This window comes from Apteryx mantelli, unplaced genomic scaffold, assembly GCF_036417845.1.
Source record: "Apteryx mantelli isolate bAptMan1 unplaced genomic scaffold, bAptMan1.hap1 HAP1_SCAFFOLD_20, whole genome shotgun sequence".
In the NCBI taxonomy this organism is placed as follows: Eukaryota; Metazoa; Chordata; class Aves; order Apterygiformes; family Apterygidae; genus Apteryx; species Apteryx mantelli.
In genome coordinates, this window is record NW_027118553.1 from 13,031,404 (window position 1) to 13,054,376 (window position 22,973).

At 51.6% G+C, this 22,973-nt stretch overlaps 1 protein-coding gene across 1 annotated transcript; it reads right to left on the reverse strand.

Annotated features, from left to right (window-relative positions):
• Positions 1–21,644: 21,644 nt before the first annotated feature.
• On the reverse strand, positions 21,645–22,562 carry LOC136996034 (olfactory receptor 14J1-like). Its single transcript, XM_067317030.1, has one exon. It carries the CDS (start codon positions 22,560–22,562, stop codon positions 21,645–21,647), a length of 918 nt encoding a protein of 305 aa, XP_067173131.1.
• Positions 22,563–22,973: the final 411 nt, after the last annotated feature.

Here is a 22,973-nt window from a genome sequence, read left to right on the forward strand (position 1 = left end):
TGAGGGCAAGGTAGGGAAGCAGGTTGGGTGTCTACAGGCTGCAGGGAAACAGGTGCAGGTTTGGGACAGTGTAGGACAGCCTGTGGTGGAGACGACTGAGGTCAATGCCAAGGCTGAAAGCCTCCAACAAAACTGAAGTCTCTGTCCTCTTGGCTATGGCTGGTGTCTCTGCTATCAAGGCCTACGAGAAGATGATGTTTCCTTACAGCACTGTGGTCTTGCTGCCTCCTCACCTCCACGGAGACCAGGAGGTGCTGTATTGTTGTCCTGCACTTGACATTGTGCTCCCCCCCCAGCCTGACACTGCCCCCAGGAAGAGTCCAGAGTAAAGTGTGAGGAGAAGGATCTCCCAACGCAGGGGCTGGCTATGGTTCTTGGTCATCCTGCTTGATAAGACACAGCAAGGCTGACTGGGCATCACAGCCACCCTCACATTGCCTTTGCCTACCTGCAATCAGGGCCTCCAACTTTCGGCTCTAATCAGCCCCTGGGGAGACTTTGTCGGTAATGGCCCTCAGTGGGACCTGTTAACGCTCCAAGAAACTTGGCAATTTGCTTCTGACATAAACTTCTTGAGAGGTTTCTTCAGTCTCCTCTCAGCACCGGCGGTTCATGGGCTCAGCACCAAAGACACCCGAGGGGTCATTAAGATGCAAAAACCCCTACGGAGCCATGCCTCTCCCCATAATTTTATTCAGCTCTTCAATTCTTGCACTGTGGCTAATTGGAGAGGTTTCAGCAGTGTATTTACAAGAGAAAGATTTCAGTGAGCATCAAAAAAAAAAAAAAGGATTTCTGCTTTTAAAGTTTTCCTTATTTTTCATCTTACAAACTAGAGTGATAGCCACCTTCTCCAACTGATATTGATCCAGAGTGTCTCCTACTGAGGTCTGGACATGTAGGAAAAGCACCATCCTGGAGGTCAGACATCCATGGAAAATATTGCTCCCCAGCTCCCCAGCCCTGACAGTTCCCTCATCAGCCACTGGGGACTTAGATCACTCTCGTTCAAATCGAACCTTTTGCCACTCAAGGCTACAGCTGAATGTTACAGCTCATGTGCACCAATTCCCACCTGCTTTCCTTAGACAACTAGCTGCAAACAGCACAGAAGGATTTGTCTTAATTGCTATCAAACACAAATAAACTTGAACCAGTGTCATAAGAAGTAAAATATACTCCTCAACTGTATGTCAAGTCCAAGGTGCCTCCAGTGAGGTCCACAGTCTACAAGGAGTAACCTTCCTTGAACTGTTCTTCACAAATAGATAGGAAAGGCTGAATAGACACACAGTGAAGGAGTTGATTGAAGAGACAATTAGACTGCTGAAAGAGGAGGCAAGCTTCAGATTCCCTGAAGCTTAAAGCAGCAACTGGACAGTTGGGAGGTATCCGAACAATGAAGAGTAAGGGGAGGAGGAAGACTGGGAAACTATGGAAAGTGCATATGCCCATAGAGTCTGACAAACAGCTGACTTTAGAAATGATCAGTTTAATCAGGGCTTGTGGAACCATGTGAAAGATTAGTGAGTTTAAAACCACAGCATAACAGAGAGAGCAGTGGTAACACAAGTTAAGGGGCAGATCAACATTTCTTCTCCGGAGATTCAGGCCCTTCCTCAAAATTTTCATTATGTCATCATGAGAAAACACTGACTTTTTAAAAAAATTATTCAGTCATTTCAGCTGATGAAAATGTTCTCATTTATTTATTTTTTAATGTTGGGAACAGCTCTTCAGCTTTCCAGGCAGAGCTCACTTGTCCAACCACAAGCACCCAGGGGCACTTGGAGAGGTCTCGGTGTCTCTGAGGCACCTGCCTGGGCCTGGCAGCTCGCACAGGGGACCTGCGGAAGACCGGAGCCCCTTGCAGCTGCAGAGGGAGGCTGGGCAGAGGGGACCAGGGCACCTGCAATGGCACCAGCCATCCATGACCCTGTGACTGCATCTCACCCCAGTTCTGAAAGTCTCTTTCCTTTTCAGACAAAAAGATAATGCAGAATCTCCCCAGAACACTAGTGTACTGAAGCAGAACAAATCAAGAAAGACAATAAGAACACAAAAAAATGAAAAGCTGGAAAGTATAACAAAATATTTCTTTGCTTTCCATCTTTGTCTTAATTTCTTTCTTGTTTCATTTTTAATGTCCTTTCCTAAACTTTTCTGTTATAATCAGGCCTACACCACTAAACAGGATATTTCTGTGTCTCACACAGAGCCCGGTGCTCAGAAGACCACTCCCTGCCCAGGGCTGTCCGTGCAACTCCTCAGTCTTTGCACAGAGCATGTCTCACACTGAGGTGTCAGTCTCTCTCGACTGGTGAGGAAAGCAGGGTGACCAGCTTCAAGGAAATGCTCTAATTTTGGATGGCCAAATTTGCACAAATCTCAACATACCCGTGTTTAAGCAATGTTTTAAAGGAGTCTCTAAAACATCTTCAGTGCAATGATTGACAAAAAACAAAAAGTCCTCGTTTCGAAAACTTCACACAGTTTTTACCATTGCCAAATATTTTTTTCTTCCTTATTCATTGGCAGCACCATGTTCATGCACTACAGGAATTAGTCTGTCTACGCGAGCATAAACATATATAGAGAGAGATACATTCTTCATGAAAATACATTTGCTGGCAATCCTCTGCATGGAGAATCTTTGTTCTGAGGAACTACTTATGTAAATGGACATGTTTCAGATCTCTTCTTCTCCTTCTCTCTCCTTTCTTCTTCCTTGGCCTCTTCTCCCTTTACAGAGCTCTCCAGGGGACCATTCACTAAATCACAGCACTTAGGGTGGGGGAGACCTCTGGACATCATCTAGTCCCAACCTCCCTGGTCAATGCAGACGGAACTAGATGAGGTTGCCCAGGGACTCCCCCCAGTTATGCATTGTCCACAAAGGTGCTGAGAGTGCGCTCCATCCACTGTGCAGGCCATTCATCAAGATGTTAAACAGTCCTGCCCCACATGGTGATCACTGAGGGATGCCGCTAATAACCAACTACCACTTGGAACTAGTACCACTGATCACAGTGTTTCAGCCTGATGGTTCAGACAATCTTCCGCCTGCCTTATGGTCCGTTGATCCAGGGCAGGTCTCAACAATTTGCCTCTAAGGAGACTCTGGGGGACTGTGTGAAAGGCCTTGCTAAAGTGAAGGTTCACAAAATCCCCTGCTTTCCGCTTGTGCACAAACCCATTCATCTGATGGCAGAAGGCAATCAGGTTGGTCAGGCATGGTTTCCATTTCCTCTTGGTCAACCCTTGCTGCCTCTTCCAGTCCTTCTCTTTCATATGCTTGGAGATGGTTTCCAGAAGGATTTCCTCCATCACCTTCCCAGCGAATGAGATGAAGCTGACCGGCCTGTCATTCCTCAGATCCTCCCTCTTGCCCTTCTGGAAAATGGGTGCAATGTCTGCCTTTTCCCACTCATCAGGAACCTCCCTGATTACCCTGACCTTTAACAGATGATCAACAGCAGGGTTGCAATGACTCCAGACACCTCTCCCTCCTCACTGGGGTGCTTCCGGTCTGGTCCCACGGACTTGTGTGTGCCCACTGTGCAAAAGTCCTCCTCAGGTGAATCTTCCTCTGCCTTGGGTGAGGCTTTGATAACACAGAAGCTGCCAAAGGACTCAGAGGCCATGGAGGCCTGGCAGTAGACAAGACCAGTAAAAGACAAGGTGAAAGAGGCAGTGAGCTCCTCAGCCTTTCCCCTGTCATTGTCAATACGTCCCCTACCCCATTGTACAGGGAGACCACATTTTCCTTGTCTGGCTGCTTTGTGCTGCCCATATACTTACAGAAGCCCTTCTGGTTGCCCTCCCCATCCCTTCCTGGTACCAGCTCCAGCTCCAGCTCCAGCTGAGCTTTGGCTTGCCTAACTCCATCCCTTCCACCACACGCAATGGCTGTGTCTTCTTCCTGGGGAGCCCATTGCCTTTCCAACCCTCTGTGCGCTTCCTTCTGCCTTTTCAAGTCCTAAATCACAAAGTCCCTGCTCATCTGCGCCAGCCACAGGCCAGGCCCTGATGGACTTTCCTGAAAACTAGAGTGTTCCTGTGCTTCAAGGATGTTGTCCCTGTTAATCCAAGAGGGCTGCATGGCTCCTCTGCCCTCCACGGCAGTCACCTGTCGTATCCTGACTAGCAGATCCTGAACAAGATGAAATCCTGTCTCCTGCAGTCCAAGGCAGTGATTCTGTTATTCCTCCTACCTCTCCACCATCTGACAGTCACTGCAGTGACAGACAACCTCCACATTCACATCCCCATCCAGCCTGAGCTTCAGGCAAGAAAGAAAGGGCAGCATGGCACCATCTACGTAGAGGTGCAACTACAGAGGTAGAGAACTCACCCTGCAGAAAAGCCTGCATTTCTTCCCTCACCACTGAGAAGATGCAGGCAATGGACTTGTACGTGTTTAAAGGTGGATGCAAAGAACTTCCAGGATAATGTAGATATGCCTGAGGCAGTGCCTCCCAGGCTGCCCTTACAGTCAACAAGGAAGAAGAAGGAGGTGTTCACCAGCCTTCTTTTAGATGGTCACATAAAGCACAAGTGACTCCTGTCCCAGAGACATTTGCTCTGTGCTTGCAATGGGGCCTGAGGTCATAGGCTTTTAGGATAATTCAGGCTGAAGGGACCACAGGAGGCCTGTAGTGCAACCTGCTGCTCAAAGCAGGGTCAGATGGAGGGTCAGAAACCAAAAAATGCCCCTGCCAAAGGACTTCTGGGGTGACAGAGCAGGAGAAGACAGCAGAGGGTTGACAGAGTGGTATAAGTCCCATGAACAAAAGGCTTTCCTTTTTCCCTTTCTCCAGAGAATTAAAGGATCAGCTCTCCAGAGGGAAGAACCTGGGACACTCTGTTTGCCACTAACATGGAGGCGGAGAAGCTCCTGAGTCCCTTACAGACAGAGGCTGGTCCAGAGGCCACCACCCCAATGGCACCAGACCCCCCCAGGCATCCCTGCCTTCTTGCTGGGCACCCCCCAGCCACAGGCAGGAGGTCTGTGGGGAACAGAGTGGGGTGTGCAGCCTGCAGCCCTGGCCACCCAGCAGGTGCGGTGGGACCCTACTCCTCTAGGTGAGACTGGGTTCTCCTACATTTCCCCAGTGAGAAGCCTGTGTCCCCTCTGGATGGGAATAGAGTCCAGCAGGGAGGGCCAACACGGGAAACACGATCTCTGTTCTGGGGTGTGAAGAGAGAGGGGAGGGCAGAGGGGGATCTGCTCATGCCCCGGGCACTGATTCCCTCCCTGCAGCCAGGACAGCCCTGCTGATGCCCTGTAACCTGTGGGCCCAGGAGATGGGACTCCAACCTCCTCTGGCTCCAAAGATTTCTCAGCACCTAAGACCCAGGATGCAAAGCACCGGTGTGGGGACGCCTCAGCAGTCAAAGGGGCTGAATGCCTGGTGTGTTCCTGAGAACTCTCCTGCAGTCTCCTGCACTGCTTTGACTCCTGTTGCCCATGGAGCAGGGATGCCTTTTGAGGATGAACTCTCTTACTGTGTAACTCTGGAGGACAGGGTTGACAGGTTTGACCAGGCAGTACAGATGCCAGCAAGGCCTCAACCCCACAACAGTGTCCCCTGCCTCTCACTCTGTCTTCCAGCCCCTTCCTCCTAGAGGATTTGAGTTGGCAGGGACCACCAGAGATCTCCAGAACCATGATCTTCTCTGAGGAGGGCTAACTTTACAGTTAGATCAGGTTGGTAAGTGCTTTCTCCAGGAGTGATTTTAAAGATCTCCTGTGCCCTGCCCCAGTGCTGCTCAACTACCATGATTACTATTTTTTTTTCTTAAACTCATTTGAAATTTCCCTTCCTGCATCTTCTCCTTGTTGTCTCTTGTGCTTTCCTCCCCTTGGCCCCCAGCCACACCATCCCATCTACGTTGACCAAGGACCATCACAGCCTCACCTCCAAGCACAGCCTTGCTGGGATCTCCTGGGACCACTCAGGTGGGCCATGGTGGCCAGCTCTAAGCAGACATACATGCTGCAGGTCTCTACATGGTCTCAGAGGAGAGCGTATGGAGACACAGCATAACCCAGGGCAGAGCCTGTAGGCCAATGCCAGGGCAGAGTCAGCATTAGGAGGTGTGAGAAGAGAAGACCTCCAGCAGCTCCTTTCCACACCCAGGCAGGGAGTGACGCACCCAGCAGTGCTCCTGAGAGATGATGGTAACACAGGAGAGGTGGCACTGTGAGCTGTGATGCTGGGCACCAACCACCTGTCCTGGGTGTGCAGTTCTGGCAAGCAGTGCCAATGGCTGCAGCCCCTAAGAGACCCCCGACCCTGCTAGGAACAGTGAGGCCCCTCCATGACCATCGAGAGCTTCCCAGAGTGTCATGACTCCCATTTGCACCCCACCTCTGCACTGGCCCAGCCCTGCTGCCCTGCATGTGGCCCCACAACCCCACTGCTCCACTGTACAGACACTGCACAGGACAAGGTTTGTTCTGCGATGGGGAAACCTGTCCCCAGCATGGTCCCCATGACAGACCTCAGTGCCCTGTCCCACAAGGACCTCCTGCCCAGCAGCCTCCCAACAGTCCACATCCCCTGCCCAGACATGGTCCTGTCCCCCCAGGATTAACAGAAGGCCATGCTCTGGGGTCTGCTGGTGCCTGGGCCCAGGGACAGAGGCCAGGCAGGATGGCCAGCCCCCCGTAGAGGTGCTGAGCCCAGCAGGTAGACGGAGCTGGTCACATTCCAATATCACCCCTCACCAGCACCATGGGGAATGGCCAGTGCTGGAAATGGCTTGTATGAGGGGCTGGGTCTGGGAAGAGTTTCCTGGGGCAGTTTCTCCTCCCTGCTCATGCAACAAGCTGGGTTGGATCTTTGTTCTGACAGACCCTGTATGAGGCCCACCATGGGATGAGGATGGTCTAGAGGCCCAGTAGATGGTCCCAGGACTTCCTCTGCATGCTCCCTGCCAGCCCTGCAGAGGAACCAGGAGAGCGCTCGTCCTCCCAGGGCTCACAGCTGGATTCCCAGTCCTCCAGCTGGGCATGGAGCCTTGTCTGGGGGGTGGCATTTGGGGTAATGGCCAACACACAGGGTGTCTGAAGACACACAGATTGTCTGAAGGACATGTGCTGGGGACAGGGCCTGAGGGACAGCAGCAAACTCATATGGCTCCTGGGTGCTGCTTCCTTCAACACAAGCTCCCACAAGGGCTCCCAGCTTTCCTTTTGGTGCCACCCGTCAGGAGGGACGATGGCAGTATGGGCTGAGAGGGTGGGGAGCATTAATCCTTCTTCAGGCACTTCCCAGGCCATGTGGAGGGCCAGCAGAGCAAGGACTTCTGGCTCTGCACAGCGAGCTCACTTCAGTGTGCCCACACTCGGAACATTGTCTTGCATTAAAGGTTGGCAATTTCAAGCCCAGTTCCACTTCCTTCTCATCTCTCCCAATCCCTCCTCTGATCTTGCTGGCCATTCCCACACCCCCTCCCCTGTTCTGCTGCAGGGCCCCGAGCTGATGGTGCTGCTCTGCAGAGTGAGCGGGCTGTGGGGCCACAGGGCCATGGGATCGCTCTGCACTGACCATGCTGGTCAGGGTGGGAAGCAGACCCAGCCAAATGGGGATCATGGCCTCTAATCCCTCCAGGGACTGTGGATTTGGCAGGTGCTTGGAAGGACTTTGGAGCATTTCCGAAAGTACTAGTTGAGTCCAGGTGCACCTCTACATCTTGCCCCTGGTATCACACTGACAACATGAATCGCTCTCCAGTCGCCCTTCCCCATGCCAGATGGGTCCCCACTGCCTTTACTGGGATGGCAGAGTCCTCCTTTGCCCACGGATACCTGGGTTTAGCACTTTACCTTTAGGTGACTCCACCTTGGAGGACCTCTCCCTTTGTGAGGCTCCACTCACTGCCCACCCCAGGCACACACTGTCCCAGGAGATTCCCGGAGCTCTCCTGGCACCTCCAGATTCCCCTCCAGAAGGACGGGCATCTGACACTGTGCTTTAACATGTGGAACAGCCCTGAGTTTGTACATCATCATTGACAATTCGTCATCTCCACCGTTACTGGACAGTAATGGGCGAGTCCTAAATGCAGCCCTTGGTCTCTAAGAGATCATAACATGATTATGAGCTTTTTGCTTCTAAACCCATGGACAACTCTGCCCAGCAGGCCCTTTTGACATGCAATTCCTTAGGCCTCTTCTTGACACCAGCTTGTGAAGAAAAGCCCAGCCTTCAGGCACTGCACTGGGTAGAACTTACTTTATTACAGAGATATGTGCAGGAGTTAGCTCTGATGCAGCGTTAGAGAGAATTTTATGTGGGTACCCGGTGAGACAGAGCAGTCCCAGTAAAGGTGGAATGAATCCAAGCATTTGTGTAGCAACATGATAACAAATAATAAAAATAATATCAATAATAGTAATAATAGTAATAATAAAAGTAAAGTGAACAAAGAAAGTTCAAGGCTCATTGTGATACCCTGGGATTCAATTGTGGAGAGCAAAGGCAATGTTCCCACTGCTGAAAAATGTCCATGAAATCACTTTCCTCAGGGCATCTTTGAGCTCCTTGTTCCTCATGCTGTAGATGAGAGGGTTTACTGTTGGAGGCACCACTGCGTACAGTACAGCCACCACCAGATCCATAGCTGGTGAGGAGAGAGAGGGGGGCTTCAGGTAGGCAAAAAATGAGGTGCTGACAAAAAGGCAGACCACGGCCAGGTGAGGCAGGCACATGGAAAAGGCTTTGTGCTGGCCCTGCTCAGAGGGGATCCTCAGCATGACTGTGAAGATCTGCACGTAGGACAGCACAATGAAAATGAAACACCCAAAGAATAAACAGAGACTAACCACAATAAGCTCAACTTCCCTGAGGTAGGAGTCTGAGCAGGAGAGCTTGAGGATCTGTGGAATTTCACAGAAAAACTGGTCCACCACATTGCCTTTGCAGAGTGGTATGGAAAATGGGTCAGCAGTCTGCAGGAGACCATCAAGAAAACCACTGCCCCAGGCAGCTGCTGCCATTCTGACACAAGCTCTGCTGCCCATGATGGTCCCGTAGTGCAGGGGCTTGCAGATGGCAACGTAGCGATCATAGGCCATGACAGTGAGAAGAGAAAACTCTCCTGCAAACAAGAAAACAAGCAGGAATACCTGGGCAGTACATCCCGAGTAGGAAATGGCCCTGGTATCCCACAGAGAATTGGCCATGGATTTGGGGACAATGACAGAGACGGTGCCCAGATTGAGGAGGGAGAGCCTGAGGAGGAAGAAGTACATGGGGGTGTGCAGGCGGTGGTCACAGGCTATGGCTGTGATGATGAGACCATTGCCCAGGAGGGCAGCCAGGTAGATGCCCAGGAAGAGCGCGAAGTGCAAGAGCTGCAGCTCCCGCGTGTCCGCAAATGCCAGGAGGAGGAACTCGTTGAGAGAGCTGCTGTTGGACATTTTGCTATCTCCAGGCATGGAGGACTGTCCAAAGAAGAAAAGGCATTGAGAAGTTAGGAGAAACTTTTCAGGAAAAAAAACAACAACAAATCTTCCAGTTCTCATGCAACCCCCCCATATTGCCTCTCTCTTTATTGAGAGGATCTTTGTGCAGCTCTGTTGCTTGAACTCCACTCTGCATTGGCTGAGTGTGCTGTGAGGAGCTGTGGCCTCTGCCTTTGGGCTCCAGAGAAGTCCATCCTGCTGTACAGTAGTGGGAATGGGGCAATGGGGGTGACTAGCTCTGACATTCACAGTTTCTGTCAGGTGAAATCCACTCGCATTGTGAAAGGGCTTTTCAGCATCTTCACTCCCAGTTCTAAAGAATGAGGTTTGAGGAACAGAGTTTTAGGGATTTTTAAATAGTGTTTATTTTCTTTGAGATGTCCTTGTCACCCCTGGGGAGCATTCCTTAAAGGCAGAAATTCTCAGCATTTCTACTGTGAGTCCTGAGAAGATCGGATTCATTGTCACCTACTACACAGTGAAGACATCTTGTCTGTCTGTTAGTCTTGTTCCCATCTGTCCTGAGCTCTCACCTGTTTGAGTGAAGGATGATGTTACCCCCAAAAGAAACCAGCAACTGCTGAGAGGAGACGCGACCAGTTTCAAAGTGCACATCTCCAAACTTCTCACCCTTTCTCTGGGCACCTGAGGGAGATCTCCACACTCCCCTTTCAGGCAAGGACACACAGGGCTCTTTTCAGATGCCCACATACAGCCTCCCACCACCAGCTCCATACTCTCAGCATCTCTGCACCTTCCTCATGGGTTTCTCAGATATCACAGAGATGCTATGAGACAGCAGTGCCTTTTCAGGGCACAGGTCACAGCCTGGCAGGACAAAACAGGGAAAAAGTCCAAGGACCATTAGGACTGGATATAGGCCCTCCTTAAGGGAGAGTCAGCTCAATTCTCAATCCCATGGACTGCATTTCCCGGAGCCGCACAGGTTAGAAGGGGGCTGGGGAAACCTCACTCTCATGCAGACCCCTCTGTTCTGGAAGTTGCAGCCTTAATGTGTGAACTGTGGCTGAGAACACCCAACCCCAGGGTGCCCAAGAACAAGAACTGGAGCATCATGGAGAGGAGGGGAAACAAGGAGCAACACCATGATCCTGCTGCCAAGGGAGGCAAGGAGAGAGAGGCAGAAGGGCACTCGGGAAAGCCTTCCCCTTACCCAGCTGAGCATGCTGCCTGGCAGACAGTGACATTGCAGGGCAGTTGCTCTCAGCCCCTTTGTTGGGTAGCACGAAATGGGACTGTGGCAGAAGAGATTCCCCTCTACTCTGCCGCAGGTCTGGCTGCAGAGGAGATGGCTCATGCCCTGGACTCCATGGCTGTCAGGGCAGAAGCCCTGCTGGGTGGGAGAGGAGACATGGAGGGCTTGCTCAGAGGAAGCTGTCTGCTTTGGAGGGCTGACCGTGACTTGCCCAAATCCATCCTCCCATGACATTTCTGTTCACAGTTCCCTCTCCTTCCCTGCCCGTCTCTGCTGCCTGGAGCTGTCCCTGCTGCTGGAAGCTCTCTCTTTGTTCTAATGTCTTTTCCCAGTTAGTGCTCACAGACCGCATCACACCTGTTCTGTGCTCAGTTCTGCCCAACAGAAACCTCCCAGGACAGGACGCTGGCCAGGGGCATCTCCGTGCATGCAGGTCCTAAGGAGCAGGTCACATAACCCTGATGAGCCGAGAGAAGGTGATGCCGTTGCTGCTGGAGGTGGAGGTGGAGTTGAAGGGGCTTGCCGAGGTTTCTCACAGACCTACTAATCTCTGAGAGTAAAGGTTTAGGACTCTCAGTTCTTTGCCAAAAGAACAAAAAAAACCCCCAAAACTCTTCCCTTCATTCTTCCTGACAGAATTGGGGAACTGAAGGCACAGACACCAGAAAAAAAGCTCCTTCCTTTGGAAGTAGCCCTTCTCTTGACCTTTTTTCTTGAAAAGACCCCTCAGATATGGCATGTGCATGAGCTGGAGCTGTCATCAGCCTTGACCCATGCAGCACCCTCTCAGCAGGAGAATGAACCTGCCTTGCTGGGGGTCTCTCCTCCCACCCAGAGCTTCTCCTCACAGTGCCATGGGGATTTCCCCAGGCAGGCTGAGTGCTGACCCTCGCAGGCAGCAAAGTCACTGCCCCAGGCACACAGCACCCCACGGCACAGTGGCACCACTCTGAATTACAGCCCCAGGCAGACCTGGGTGCACACCCTGACTTCACACCACTGCAGCCATCCCTGGGAGAAGGCAGCAGGATGCCCTGTCCCTGTGACAATGTGGCAGGGAATCCCTGCTCTGAAGCATCTCCTCCTCTGCTTCTGCACTGGAGGAGCTGGGAGAGAGATCCTTAAAAAGCCTATCAGTCATGGCATGGGATGGGTTCAGAAGACCCCTCCAGGAACTGCAGTAGCATTGCCCTGCAGCCAGAGACTTACCAAGTCAAGGGCTGTGAAGTTTTCCCCCACAATGATCTCTCCTCTGTCCTACCACTCCACAGTGCAGTTCAGTTCTCTCTGCCTTCTCTCATCTCATGTCAGCAGCAGCAGGCAGTGCCCAGAGCCCTGATACTCTTGGCAGAGGAGCAGCTCCTGGAAACAGTTGTTTCTCAGCAGTGCTGCCAGGTTGACGTGAGATCCCTCTGTCCCCAAGGCCAGCTGAAGGCACGAATTTTTCTGTCCCTTGTGCTCCCTCCTCCTGGGAAATGTTCCGTGAAGTAGACTGAAATAATCACCTATTGTCCTTTTCTAAAGAGTGGAGAGAGACTGATTCCAGCATTGCAATTTATTTCATCAGAGGATGGTTATCTGCAAGAGGTGGAGATGTCCCAGTCTGGAAGCCCCTATTCCCATCTCTTAACCAGGCAGGACACCTAGAAGAGGACAAGAAGGAAGCTCATTGACACATGGTTCAGGTGTTGATTCAGATGAGTCAATTGAGGCATCTTATGCCAGTTTAGAAGCTCCTGGGCTGGAGTGGGATGCAGATCCCTCCCATCAACTCCACAAACTCACAGGACGTGGGATTCTCCTTGCCAAAACTGAAGTGAGCACAACACAGAGGTGTCTGTGTGGGAGCTCCTTGTCTAAGCTCCAATTGTAATCACTGGAGATGGAGGGTGGGAGTCAGTTGCTCACACACAAACACCTGGGGACATTTGAAGAGACAGAGGTGGTCCAAGGCCTGTGCCAGTGTCTGCTTGCTCTGATGGAGCAACTGGGAGACTCGCATCCTCCTGGAGTGTCAGCTAGGGGCCAGGTGGGGAATTTCCTTGGCCACCTGAAATGACACTAGATGCCTACTACAACTAGAGCCCCACTCACTAGGAAGCTGAGACAGATGAAGATCCCAATGTTAAAAAGAGCTATAGTAATTCAGTGCAGACACTTGATTTCATGACACAGAAATAGTCTGGCAGGGCCATTTGAGATGCCTGGGGTGTCCAGCACAACCACATGTGTCTAGCAGATACCACATGGGACCTAAAGGAAAACCATGCTCCTTTGGAGTGATTGCTGGGCAAGTGCCCCAGGGCATCTTGGCTTTCCTACCTTTACCCAGACAAATGACAAACTGCCTTTACAGAAAGTCCATCCTGTCTTCATCCATGTTTGCTGCATAAATGGGGAGGCACATCACAGCAATATCTCTGCTCTAGTCTCTGCACCCTCAAACCCTTCTAGCTCTTCTCCTCCCGAACCTCTTCTCACCCCGCCACATGATATGAACAGGGACTGGCCTAATGATGACCTCAGGGTGGCTGGATCACAGGCTGCTCAGGCCCACAGACTTCTTCACTGGCACCTTGTCCTGCCTGGAGATTGGTTCAAGAAGTCTGTCACAGGCCCAACGGTGCTGCAGAGTCAGCTCGGGCTGCCAACATCTCTCCTGCCATTCCTGCATGGCCCAGCTCTGTTTCTCCCTGGCCTTGGGCGCTGCAGGCTTTGATCTCTTAGTGGGAACCTCCTTTCACCATTACAGAGGAGCGCAATGCCTAGTGCAGGACAACAATATGATTAGGTAAATCATTCCTGACCCACCTGATTGCCTTCTGTGATAAAAGACCTGCACTTGTGGAGGAGAAGAGAGTAGTGGATGTCCAGTGGACATCCAGATGGGCAAAAAGCTGGTTGGATGATGGAGCTCAGAGGGCTTTCATGAATGGGTCATGCTTGACCAGGAAGCCAGGGAAAGGTGGGGTATGCAGCGGTATACCCCACATCCTGTCCTGTCTGAAAGGCTAATCAGCAGGGCAGAAGAACATGTGCACCAGGACAGGTGGAGACCTGACCGGCAGAGGAGTGACCCCAAAGAGAAGGCCCTGGACATTACGAGGGATGCCATATGAGCCAGTGATGCGTGCTCACCGCAAATGAGGCCAGCTGCATACAGAACTGCATTAGGAAGAGCATGGCCACCAAGCAAGGGCAGTTCTTATCCCCCTCCACTCAGCACTGCTGTGGCCACATGTCTGGAACAGTGTGTCCCAGTGTGGTATGCCCAGTGCTGGAGGAATGGGGAGCAACTGGAGAGGGTGCAGAGGAAGTCTTCCAAGCTGGCGTTGAGGGCCTGAAGCACATGGCCTTTACGGAGAGCCTGAGGGACAGGAGCTTCTTTAGCCTGCTGAAGTGGAGGCTAAGGCCAGTACAGTAGATGCCTGTGACTGCCTGTGACAGGGTGGTTTCAGAGATGGTGGAGCTTTTCTTGGTAGTGGGAAGCAGCATGAGAAGGGGAAAGAGCCACAAAGTGCATCCTGAGAGGTTCAGAGTGGACTTCAGGTAGCAAGAATGTCACTCATAGGGTAGTGCTGTGGTGCAACAGGTCACCCAGAAGGACTCCGTAATCAGCCCCTTGCCTTTTGTTTCAAGGAACAGCCAGCAAGGACAGCGGGATGTCAGTAAAGGTGGGGAGATGCTGCAGTGAGAGCAAGGTGGGGAAGCAGGTTGGGTGTCTACAGGCTGCAGGGAAACAGGTGCAGGTTTGGGACAGCATAGGACAGCCTGTGGTGGAGATGACCGAGGGCAATGCCAAGGCTGAAAGCCTCCAAAGAACTGAGGTCTTTGTCCTCTTGGCTATGGCTAGTGTCTCTGCCACAGAGGCCTACGAGAAGATGACGTTTCCTTACAGCACTGTGGCCTTGCTGCCTCCTCGCCTCCACGAAGCTCAGGAGGTGCTGTATTGTTGTCCTGCACTAGGCATTGCGCAACCCCTCACCCCCAATACTTCCCCTAGGAAGAGGCCTGAGTGACATGTGAGGGAAAGTATCACCCTACCTAGGGGCTGGCTGTCAGTGCCAGGTCACTCTGCTTGATAACACACATCCAGGCTAACTTGGAATCACAGCCACCTGCACATTGCCTTTGCCTACCTGCAATCAGGGCCTCCAACTTTCAGCTTTAATCAGCCACCAGGGAGCTTTTGCTGATAGTGGCCCTCTGTGGGACCCATTAACGCTCCAAGAAACTTGGGAATTTCCTTCTGATGCAAACTTCCTGAGAGGTTTCTTCAGTCTCCTCTCAGCACCGGAGGTTCGTGGACTCAGCAACAAAGACACCCGAGGGGTCATTAAGATGCAAAACCCCCTAAGGAGCCATGCCTTTTGCCATAATTTTCTTCAGCTCTTCAATTCTTGTGCTGTGGCTAATTGGAGAGGTTTCAGCAGTGTATTTACAAGAGGAAGATTTCAATGAGCTTTTTATTTTTAAAAAAAGGGATTTCTGCTTTTAAAGGTTTCCTCATCTTTCAGCTTACAAACTAGAGTCATATCCACCTTCTCCAACTGATAGAGATCCAGAGTGTCTCCTCATGAAGTCTAGACATGTAGGAAAAGCACCATCCTGGAGGTCTGACATCCACAGAAAATATTGCTCCCCACCTCCCCAGCCCTGCCACTTCTCTCATCAGCCACTGGGGACTTAGATCACTCTTGTTCAAATCGAACCTTTTGCCACTCAAGGCTGCAGCTGAATGTTACAGCTCATGGGCACCAGTTCCCACCTGCTTTCCTTAGAGAACTAGCTGCAAACAGACACAGAAGGATTTGTCTTAATTGCAATCAAACACAAACAAGCTTAATCCAATGTCAGAAGAAAGAAAAGAAACTCCTCAACTGTATGTCAAGTCCAAGTTGCCTCCAGTGAGGTGCACAGTCTACAAGGAATAACCTTCTTTGAAATGTTCTTCACAAATAGATAGGAAAGGCTGGATAAACACACAGTGAAGGAGTTGGCTGAAGAGACAATTAGACTGCTGAAAGACAAGGCAAGCTTCAGATGCCCTCAAGCTTAAAGCAGCAGGTGGAGAGTTGAGAGGTATCTGAATGATAAAGAGGAATGGGAAGAAAAGACTGGGAAACTATGGAAAGTATATATGTCCACACCGTCTGACGCAAAGTTAACTTTAGAAATCATCAATTTAATCAGGGCATGTGGAACCCTGTGAAAGATTAGTGAGGTTAAAACCACAGCATAACAGACAGAGCAGTGGTAACACAAGTTAAGGGGCAGATCAACAGTTCTCCTGAGATTCAGGCCCTTCCTCAAAATTTCCATTATGTCATCATGGGAAAACAATGACATTTTTCAAAAATTATTCAGTCATTTCAGCTGATGTAAATGTTCTCATTTATTTATTTTTTTAATGTTGAGAACAGTTCTTCACCTTTCCAGGCAGAGCTCAGGTGTCTAACCATAAACATTCAGTGGCACTGTGAGAGGCCCCAGTGTCTCTGAGGCACCTGCCTGGGCCTGGCAGCTCTCACAGGGGACCTGCGGGAGACCAGAGCCCCTCAGAGCCACAGAGAGAGGTTGGGCAGAGGGGACCAGGGCACCTGCAATGGCACCAGCCACCCATGACCCTGTGACTGCATTCCACCCCACTTCTGAAAAATCTCTTTCCTTTTCACACAGAACGATAATGCATAATCTCCCCAGAAGACTAGTGTACTGAAACAGAACAAATCAAGAAAGACAATAAGAGCACAAAAAAATGAAAAGGTGGAAAGTTTAACAAAGCATTTTTTTTCCTTAAATCGTTGTCTTAATTTCTTTCTTGTTTCATTTTTAATATCCTTTCCTAACCTTTTCTGTTATAATCAGGCCTACACCACTAAACAGGATATTTTTGTGTCTCACACAGAGCCAAGTGCTCAGAAGACCACCCCCTGCCCAGGGCTGTCCATGCCACCCCTCACTCTTTGCACAGAGCACGTCTCACTCTGAGGTGTCGGGATCTCTCGACTGCTGAGGAAAGCAGGGTGACCAGCTTTAAGGAAATGCTCTATTTTGGGTGGCCAAATTTGCACAAATCTCAACATACCTGTGTTAAAGCAATGTTTTAAAGGAGTCTCTAAATATCTTCAGTGCAATAACTGACAAAAAATCCCCATTTCCAAAACTTCACACAGTTTTTACCATTGTCAAATATTTTTTTCTTTGTTATCAATTGGCAGCGCCATGTTCATGCACTACAGGAATTAGTCTGTCTATGTGAGCATACAAATATATACAGATACATTATTCATCAAAATACATTTGCTGGCAATCCTCTAAATGCAGAAATTTTGTTCTGAGGAACTACTTATGTAAATGGACATGTTTCAGATCTCTTCTTCTGCCTCTCTGGCCTTTGTTCTTCCTCGGCCTCTTCTCTCTTTACAGAGCTCTCCAGGAAACGGTGCACTGAATCACAGCACTTAGGGTGGGGGAGACCTCTGGACGTCATCTAGTCCCAACCCCCCTGGTCAGTGCAGAGGGAAGTAGATGAGGTTGCCCAGGGGCTCCCCCCAGTCATGCATTGGCCACAAAGGTGCTGAGAGTGCGCTCCATCCACTGTGCAGGCCATTCATCAAGATGTTAAACAGTCCTGCCCCACATGGTGATCACTGAGGGATGCCGCTAATAACCAACTACCACTTGGAACTAGTACCACTGATGACAGCATTTCAGCCTGATGGTCCAGACAATCTTCCACCTGCCTTATGGTCCTTTGATCCCAGGCAGAGCTCAACAATTCGCCTCTAAGGAGACTATGGGGGACTGTGTGAAAGGCCTTGCTAAAAGGAAGGTTCACTAAATCCCCCGCTTTCCCCTTCTGCACAGACCATTCATCTGATGGCAGAAGGTAATCGGGTTGGTCAGGCATGGTTTCCATTTCCCCTTGGTCAACCCATGCTGCCTCTTCCAGGCCTTGTCCTTCCTATGCTTGGAGATGATTTCCAGGAGGATTTCCTCCATCACCTTCCCAGGGATTGAGATGAAGAAGACCAGCCTGTCATTCCCCACACCCTCCCTCTTGCCCTTCTGGAAAATGGGTGCAATGTCTGCCTTTTCCCAGTCATCAGGAACCTCCCTGGTCACCCTGACATTTCATAGACAGTTGGGAACAGCATTGCACTGACTCCGGACACCTCTCCCTGCACCCTGGGGTGCTTCCCGTCTGGTCCCATGGACTTGTGTATGCCCACTGGGCAAAAGTCCTCCCCAGCTGCATCTTCCTCTGCCATGGGTGAGGCTTTGCTAACACAGATGCTGCCAAAGGACTTGGGGACCAGGGAGGCCTGGCATTAGGCAATACCAGTAAAAGACAAGGTAAAAGAGGCAATGAGCTTCTCAGCCTTTCCCCTGTCTTTGTCACTACGTCCCCTGTCCCACTGAGCAGGGACACCACATTGTCCTTGGCTGAATGCTTTGTCCTGCCTATGGGCTTACAGAAGCCATTCTGTTTACCCTCCCCATCCCATCCCAGTTGAAGGTCCAGCTCCAGCTCCCACTGAGCTTTGGTTTGCCTAACTCCATCCTAAACAAGATGAAATCCTCTCTCCTGAAGTCCAAGGCGGTGATTCTGTTATTCCTCCTACCTCTCCACCATCTCACAGCCACTGCAGTGACAGACAACCTCCACATTCACATCCCCATCCAGCCTGAGCTTCAGGCAAGAAAGAAAGGGCAGGATGCCACCATCTACTGAGAGGCGCAAACTACAGAGGTAGAGAACTCACCCTGCAGAAAAGCCTGCATTTCTCCCCTCACCACTGAGAGGATCCAGGCAATGGCCTTCTATGTGGTTAAAGGTGCATGCAAAGAATTTTCAGGGTAATGTAGCTATGCCTGAGGCAGTGCCTCCCAGGCTGCCCTTATAGTCAACAAGGAAGAAGGCGGAAGTGTTCACCACCTTCTTTTGAATGCTCACATAAAGCACAAATGACTCCTGTCCCAGAGACATTTGCTCTGTGCTTGAAATGGGGACTGAGGTCATAGGCCTTTAGGATAATTCAGCTTGAAGGGACCACTGGAGGCCTGTAGTGCAACGTGCTGCTCAAAGCAGGGTCAGATAGAGGGGTCAGAAACCAAAAAAATGTCCCTGCCAAAGGACTTCTGGGGTGATACAGCAGGAGAAGGCAATAGAGGGTTGACAGGGTGATCTCATGGACAAAAGGGTTTCCTTTCTCCCCTTTTCCAGAGAATGAAATCCTCAGCTCTCCAGAGAGAAGAACCTGGGACACTAACTTTGCCACTAACAGGGAGACAGAGAAGCTCCTGAATCCCTTACAGACGGAGACTGGTCCAAAGGCCACCACCCCAATGGCACCAGACCCCCAGGCATGCCTGCCTTGCTGCTGGGCACCCTGCAGCCCCAGGCAGGAGGTATACGGGGAACAGAGTGTGGTCTGCAGCCTGCAGCCCTGGCCACCCAGCAGGTGTGGTGGGACCCCGCTCCTCTAGATGAGACTGGGCTCTCCTGCATTTCCCCAGTGGGAAGCCTGCGTCCCCTCTGGCTGGGAATACAGCCCGGCAGAGAGGGCCAACATGGGAGACATGATCTCTGTTCCGGGGTGTGAAGAGAGAGGGGAGGGCAGAGGGGGATCTGCTCATGCCCTGGGCAGTGATTCCCTCCCTGCAGCCGATACAGCCCTGCTGATGCCCTGTAACCCATGAGTCCAGGAGGTGGGACACCAATCTGCTCTGGCTCCAAAGATTTTTCAGCCCTTAAGACCCAGGATGCAAAGCACCGGTCTGGGGACACCTCAGCAGTCGAAGGGGCTGAATGCCTGGCGTGTTCCTGAGAACTTTTCTGCAGTCTCCTGCACTGGTTTGACTCCTGTTGCCCATGGAGCAGAGACTCCTTTGGAGGATGAACTCACTCACTGTGTGACTCTGAGGACAGGCTTGACCAGGCAGTACAAATGCCAGCAAGGCCTCAACCCCACAACAGTGTCCCCTGCCCAGGACTCCACTTTCCAGCCCCTTCCTCCTAGAGGATTTGGCTTGGGAGGGACCACCAGAGATCTTCAGGACCACGATCTGCTCTGAGCTGGACTATCTTTACAGTTAGATCATGTTGGTAAGTGCTTTCTCCAGGAGAGTTTTTAAAGATCTCCTGGCCCCTGACCCACTACTGCTCCACTATCATGGTTACTATTTTTTTTCCCTTAAACTCCTTTGAAATTTCCCTTCCTGCATCTTCTCCTTGTTGTCTCTTGTGCTTTCCTCCCCTTGGCCCCCAGACACACCATCCCATCTACGTTGACCGAGGACAATCACATCCTCACCTCCAAGCACAGCCTTGCTGGGATCTCCTGGGACCATGCAGGTGGGCCATGGTGGCCAGCTCTAAGCAGAGCTATGCACTGTGGGTCCCTACATGGTCTCAGGGGAGAGCGTATGGAGACTTAATATGACACAGGGCAGAGCCTGTGAGCCAACACCAGGACAGAGCCATGACCAGCAGGCATGAGAAGACCTCCAGCAACTCCTCTCCACACCCTGGCAGGGAGTGACACACCCAGCAGTGCTCCTGAGAGAGGACGGTGACACAGGACAGGGGACACTGTGAGCTGTGGTGCAGGGCACTGACCATCTGTGCTGGGTCTGGGAGTCCTGGCAGGTGATGCCGGTGGCTGCAGCCCCCGAGAGACCCCCAGCCCCAATAATAACAGTGAGTCCCCTCCACAAGCATCAGGGGCAGCCCTGGCTGCAGAGGGACTGCTGGGAGCACTGTGGCTGCACTCTCCACCCTGCACCTCCCACCCAGGATGCCCCTTGGGCTCCCTGGAGCCACAACAGAGGAAAGACTGATCTCACTGGGGCCTGGGCACATTTGTGGGATTCCAGCAGTGTGGGAGCTTCTGGAGTGTCATAGCTCCTGTCTGCATCCCATTGCTGCGCTGGCCCAGCCCTGCAGTCCTGCATGTGGCCCCACGCAGCCAGGATAGGCTGCCTTCAGGGGTGGGGAAACATCCTCCCAGCATGGTCCCCATGACACCCCTTGGTGCCCTGGCCCCCATGACCCTCCTGCCTAGCAGGCTCCCACCAGTCCCCAGCATCAGCACTCATCCTGTCCCCCCCCCAGGAGTTAGCAGAAGGCCATGCTCTGGGGTCTCCTGGGACCTGGGCCCAAAGAGAAGCCAGGCAGGGCTGGACATCCCCCCCATACAGGTGCTGAGCCCAGCGGGCAGACGGAGCTGGTCACATTCCAAGATCACCCCTCACCAGCACCATGGAGAATGGCCAGTGCTGGAAAATGGCTGGTGTGAGGGGCTGGGTGTGTGAGGAGTTTCCTGGGGCAGTTTCTCCTCTCTGTTCATGCAACAACAAGCTGGGCTGCATCTTTGTTCTGACAGACCCTATATGAGTGGCCCCATGGGAGGAGGATGGTCTACAGGTCCCAGTAGATGAACCCTGGACCTCTTCTGCATGCTCGCTGCCAGCCCTGCAGAGGACCCAGGAGAGGGCTCCTCCTGCCAGGGCTCACAGCTGGATGCCTGGTCCTCCAGATATGCATGGAGCCTTCTCTGGGGGTGACATCTGGGGTAAGGACCAGCGTGCGGGGTGGGTGAGATTATCTGAAGGACATGTGCTGGGAACAGGGCCTGAGGGACAGCAGCTTTGGAGGAAGAGTCCAGCCTTCAGGCACTGCACCAGGAAGAACCAACTTTATTACAGAGATACTGTGAGGGAGTCAGCTCTGACCCAATGTTGGACACAACTTTATATGGGCACCTGGTGAGAATGAGCAGCCCCAGTAAAGGTTGAATGAACACAACCATTCATGTAGCAACATGGTGACAAATAATAATAACAACAATAATAACAGTAATAATAAAGTGAACAAAAAAAGCTCAGTCCTGGTACGGGACACAGCATAAATCATTTGTGGAGAGCAAAGGCAAGTTTCACACTGCTTTAAAATGTCCATGAAATCACTTTCCTCAGTGCCTCCTTGAGCTCCTTGTTCCTCATGCTGTAGATGAGAGGGTTCACTGCTGGAGGCACCACTGAGTACAGAACAGTCACCACCAGATCCAGAGCTGGGGAGGAGAGGGAGGGGGGCTTCAGGCAGGCAAACACGGCCGTGCTGACAAACAGGGAGACCACGGTCAGGTGAGGGAGGCACGTGGAAAAGGCTTTGTGTCGTCCCTGCTCAGAGGGGATCCTCAGCACAGCAGTGAAGATCTGCACGTAGGACAGCACAATGAAAATGAAACACCCAAATAATAGAAAGGCACTAACCACAAGAAGGCCAGCTTCCCTAAGGTAGGAGTCTGAGCAGGAGAGCTTGAGGATCTGTGGAATTTCACAGAAGAATTGGTCCACAACATTGCCTTGGCAGAGAGGTATTGAAAATGTATTAGAAGTGTGCAGGAGAGCATGGAGAAAACCACTGCCCCAGGCAGCTGCTGCCATTTTGACACAAGCTCTGCTGCCCATGAGGGTGCTGTAGTGCAGGGGTTTGCAAATGGCAACGTAGCGGTCATAGGCCATGACAGTGAGAAGAGAATACTCTGCTGACACAAAGAAGACAAAGACCTGGGCAGCACATCCCAAGTAGGAAATGACCCTGGTGTTCCAGAGGGAATTGGCCATGGATCTGGGGACAACGACAGAGATGGTGCCAAGGTCGAGAAGGGAGAGGCTGAGGAGGAAGAAGTACATGGGGGTGTGGAGGCGGTGGTCGCAGGCTACAGCTGTGATGATGAGGCCATTGCCCAGGAGGGCAGCCAGGTAGATGCCCAGGAACAGTGTGAAGTGCAAGAACTGGAGCTCCTGTGTGTCCACAAATGCCAGCAGGAGGAACTCAGCAAAGGAGCTACCATTGAACATTTGCTCCCTCTCAACTTTGGGGAAAAAGACAGTGGCAAGTTACAGCAGCCTTCTCAGAGCCAAACCCATTGCATTTGTAATAGAAATCCCCACATTTTCTCTGTACTTTGCATTCATTCAGCGCTCTGTCTGGAGCTCTGCTTCATGCTGCCTGAACGTGACATGCAGCGCAGGTGCCTCTGCCCATGGTCTCCAGAGGACTCAGTTTTGCCCTGTCAGAGGGTGTAAACGGAGGTGTCAATCAGCCCCACGTATTTGGTGGGATACCAGAAAATGGTCGCTATGACATGCAGAAAGGGGACTTGTGTCCAATGACTCAGTGGGAATATTCTCTATTTACCACAATGAGAGATGAATACAGCACTCGTGCCAGCTCTCTGTGAAAGAGAAGACCCTTGAGAGGGAGTCATC

Excerpts from the sequence above, each read along its gene's own strand:
- LOC136996034 (XM_067317030.1), bottom strand. The coding sequence starts at position 22,562 with ATGTTCAATGGTAGCTCCTTTGCTGAGTTCCTCCTGCTGGCATTTGTG.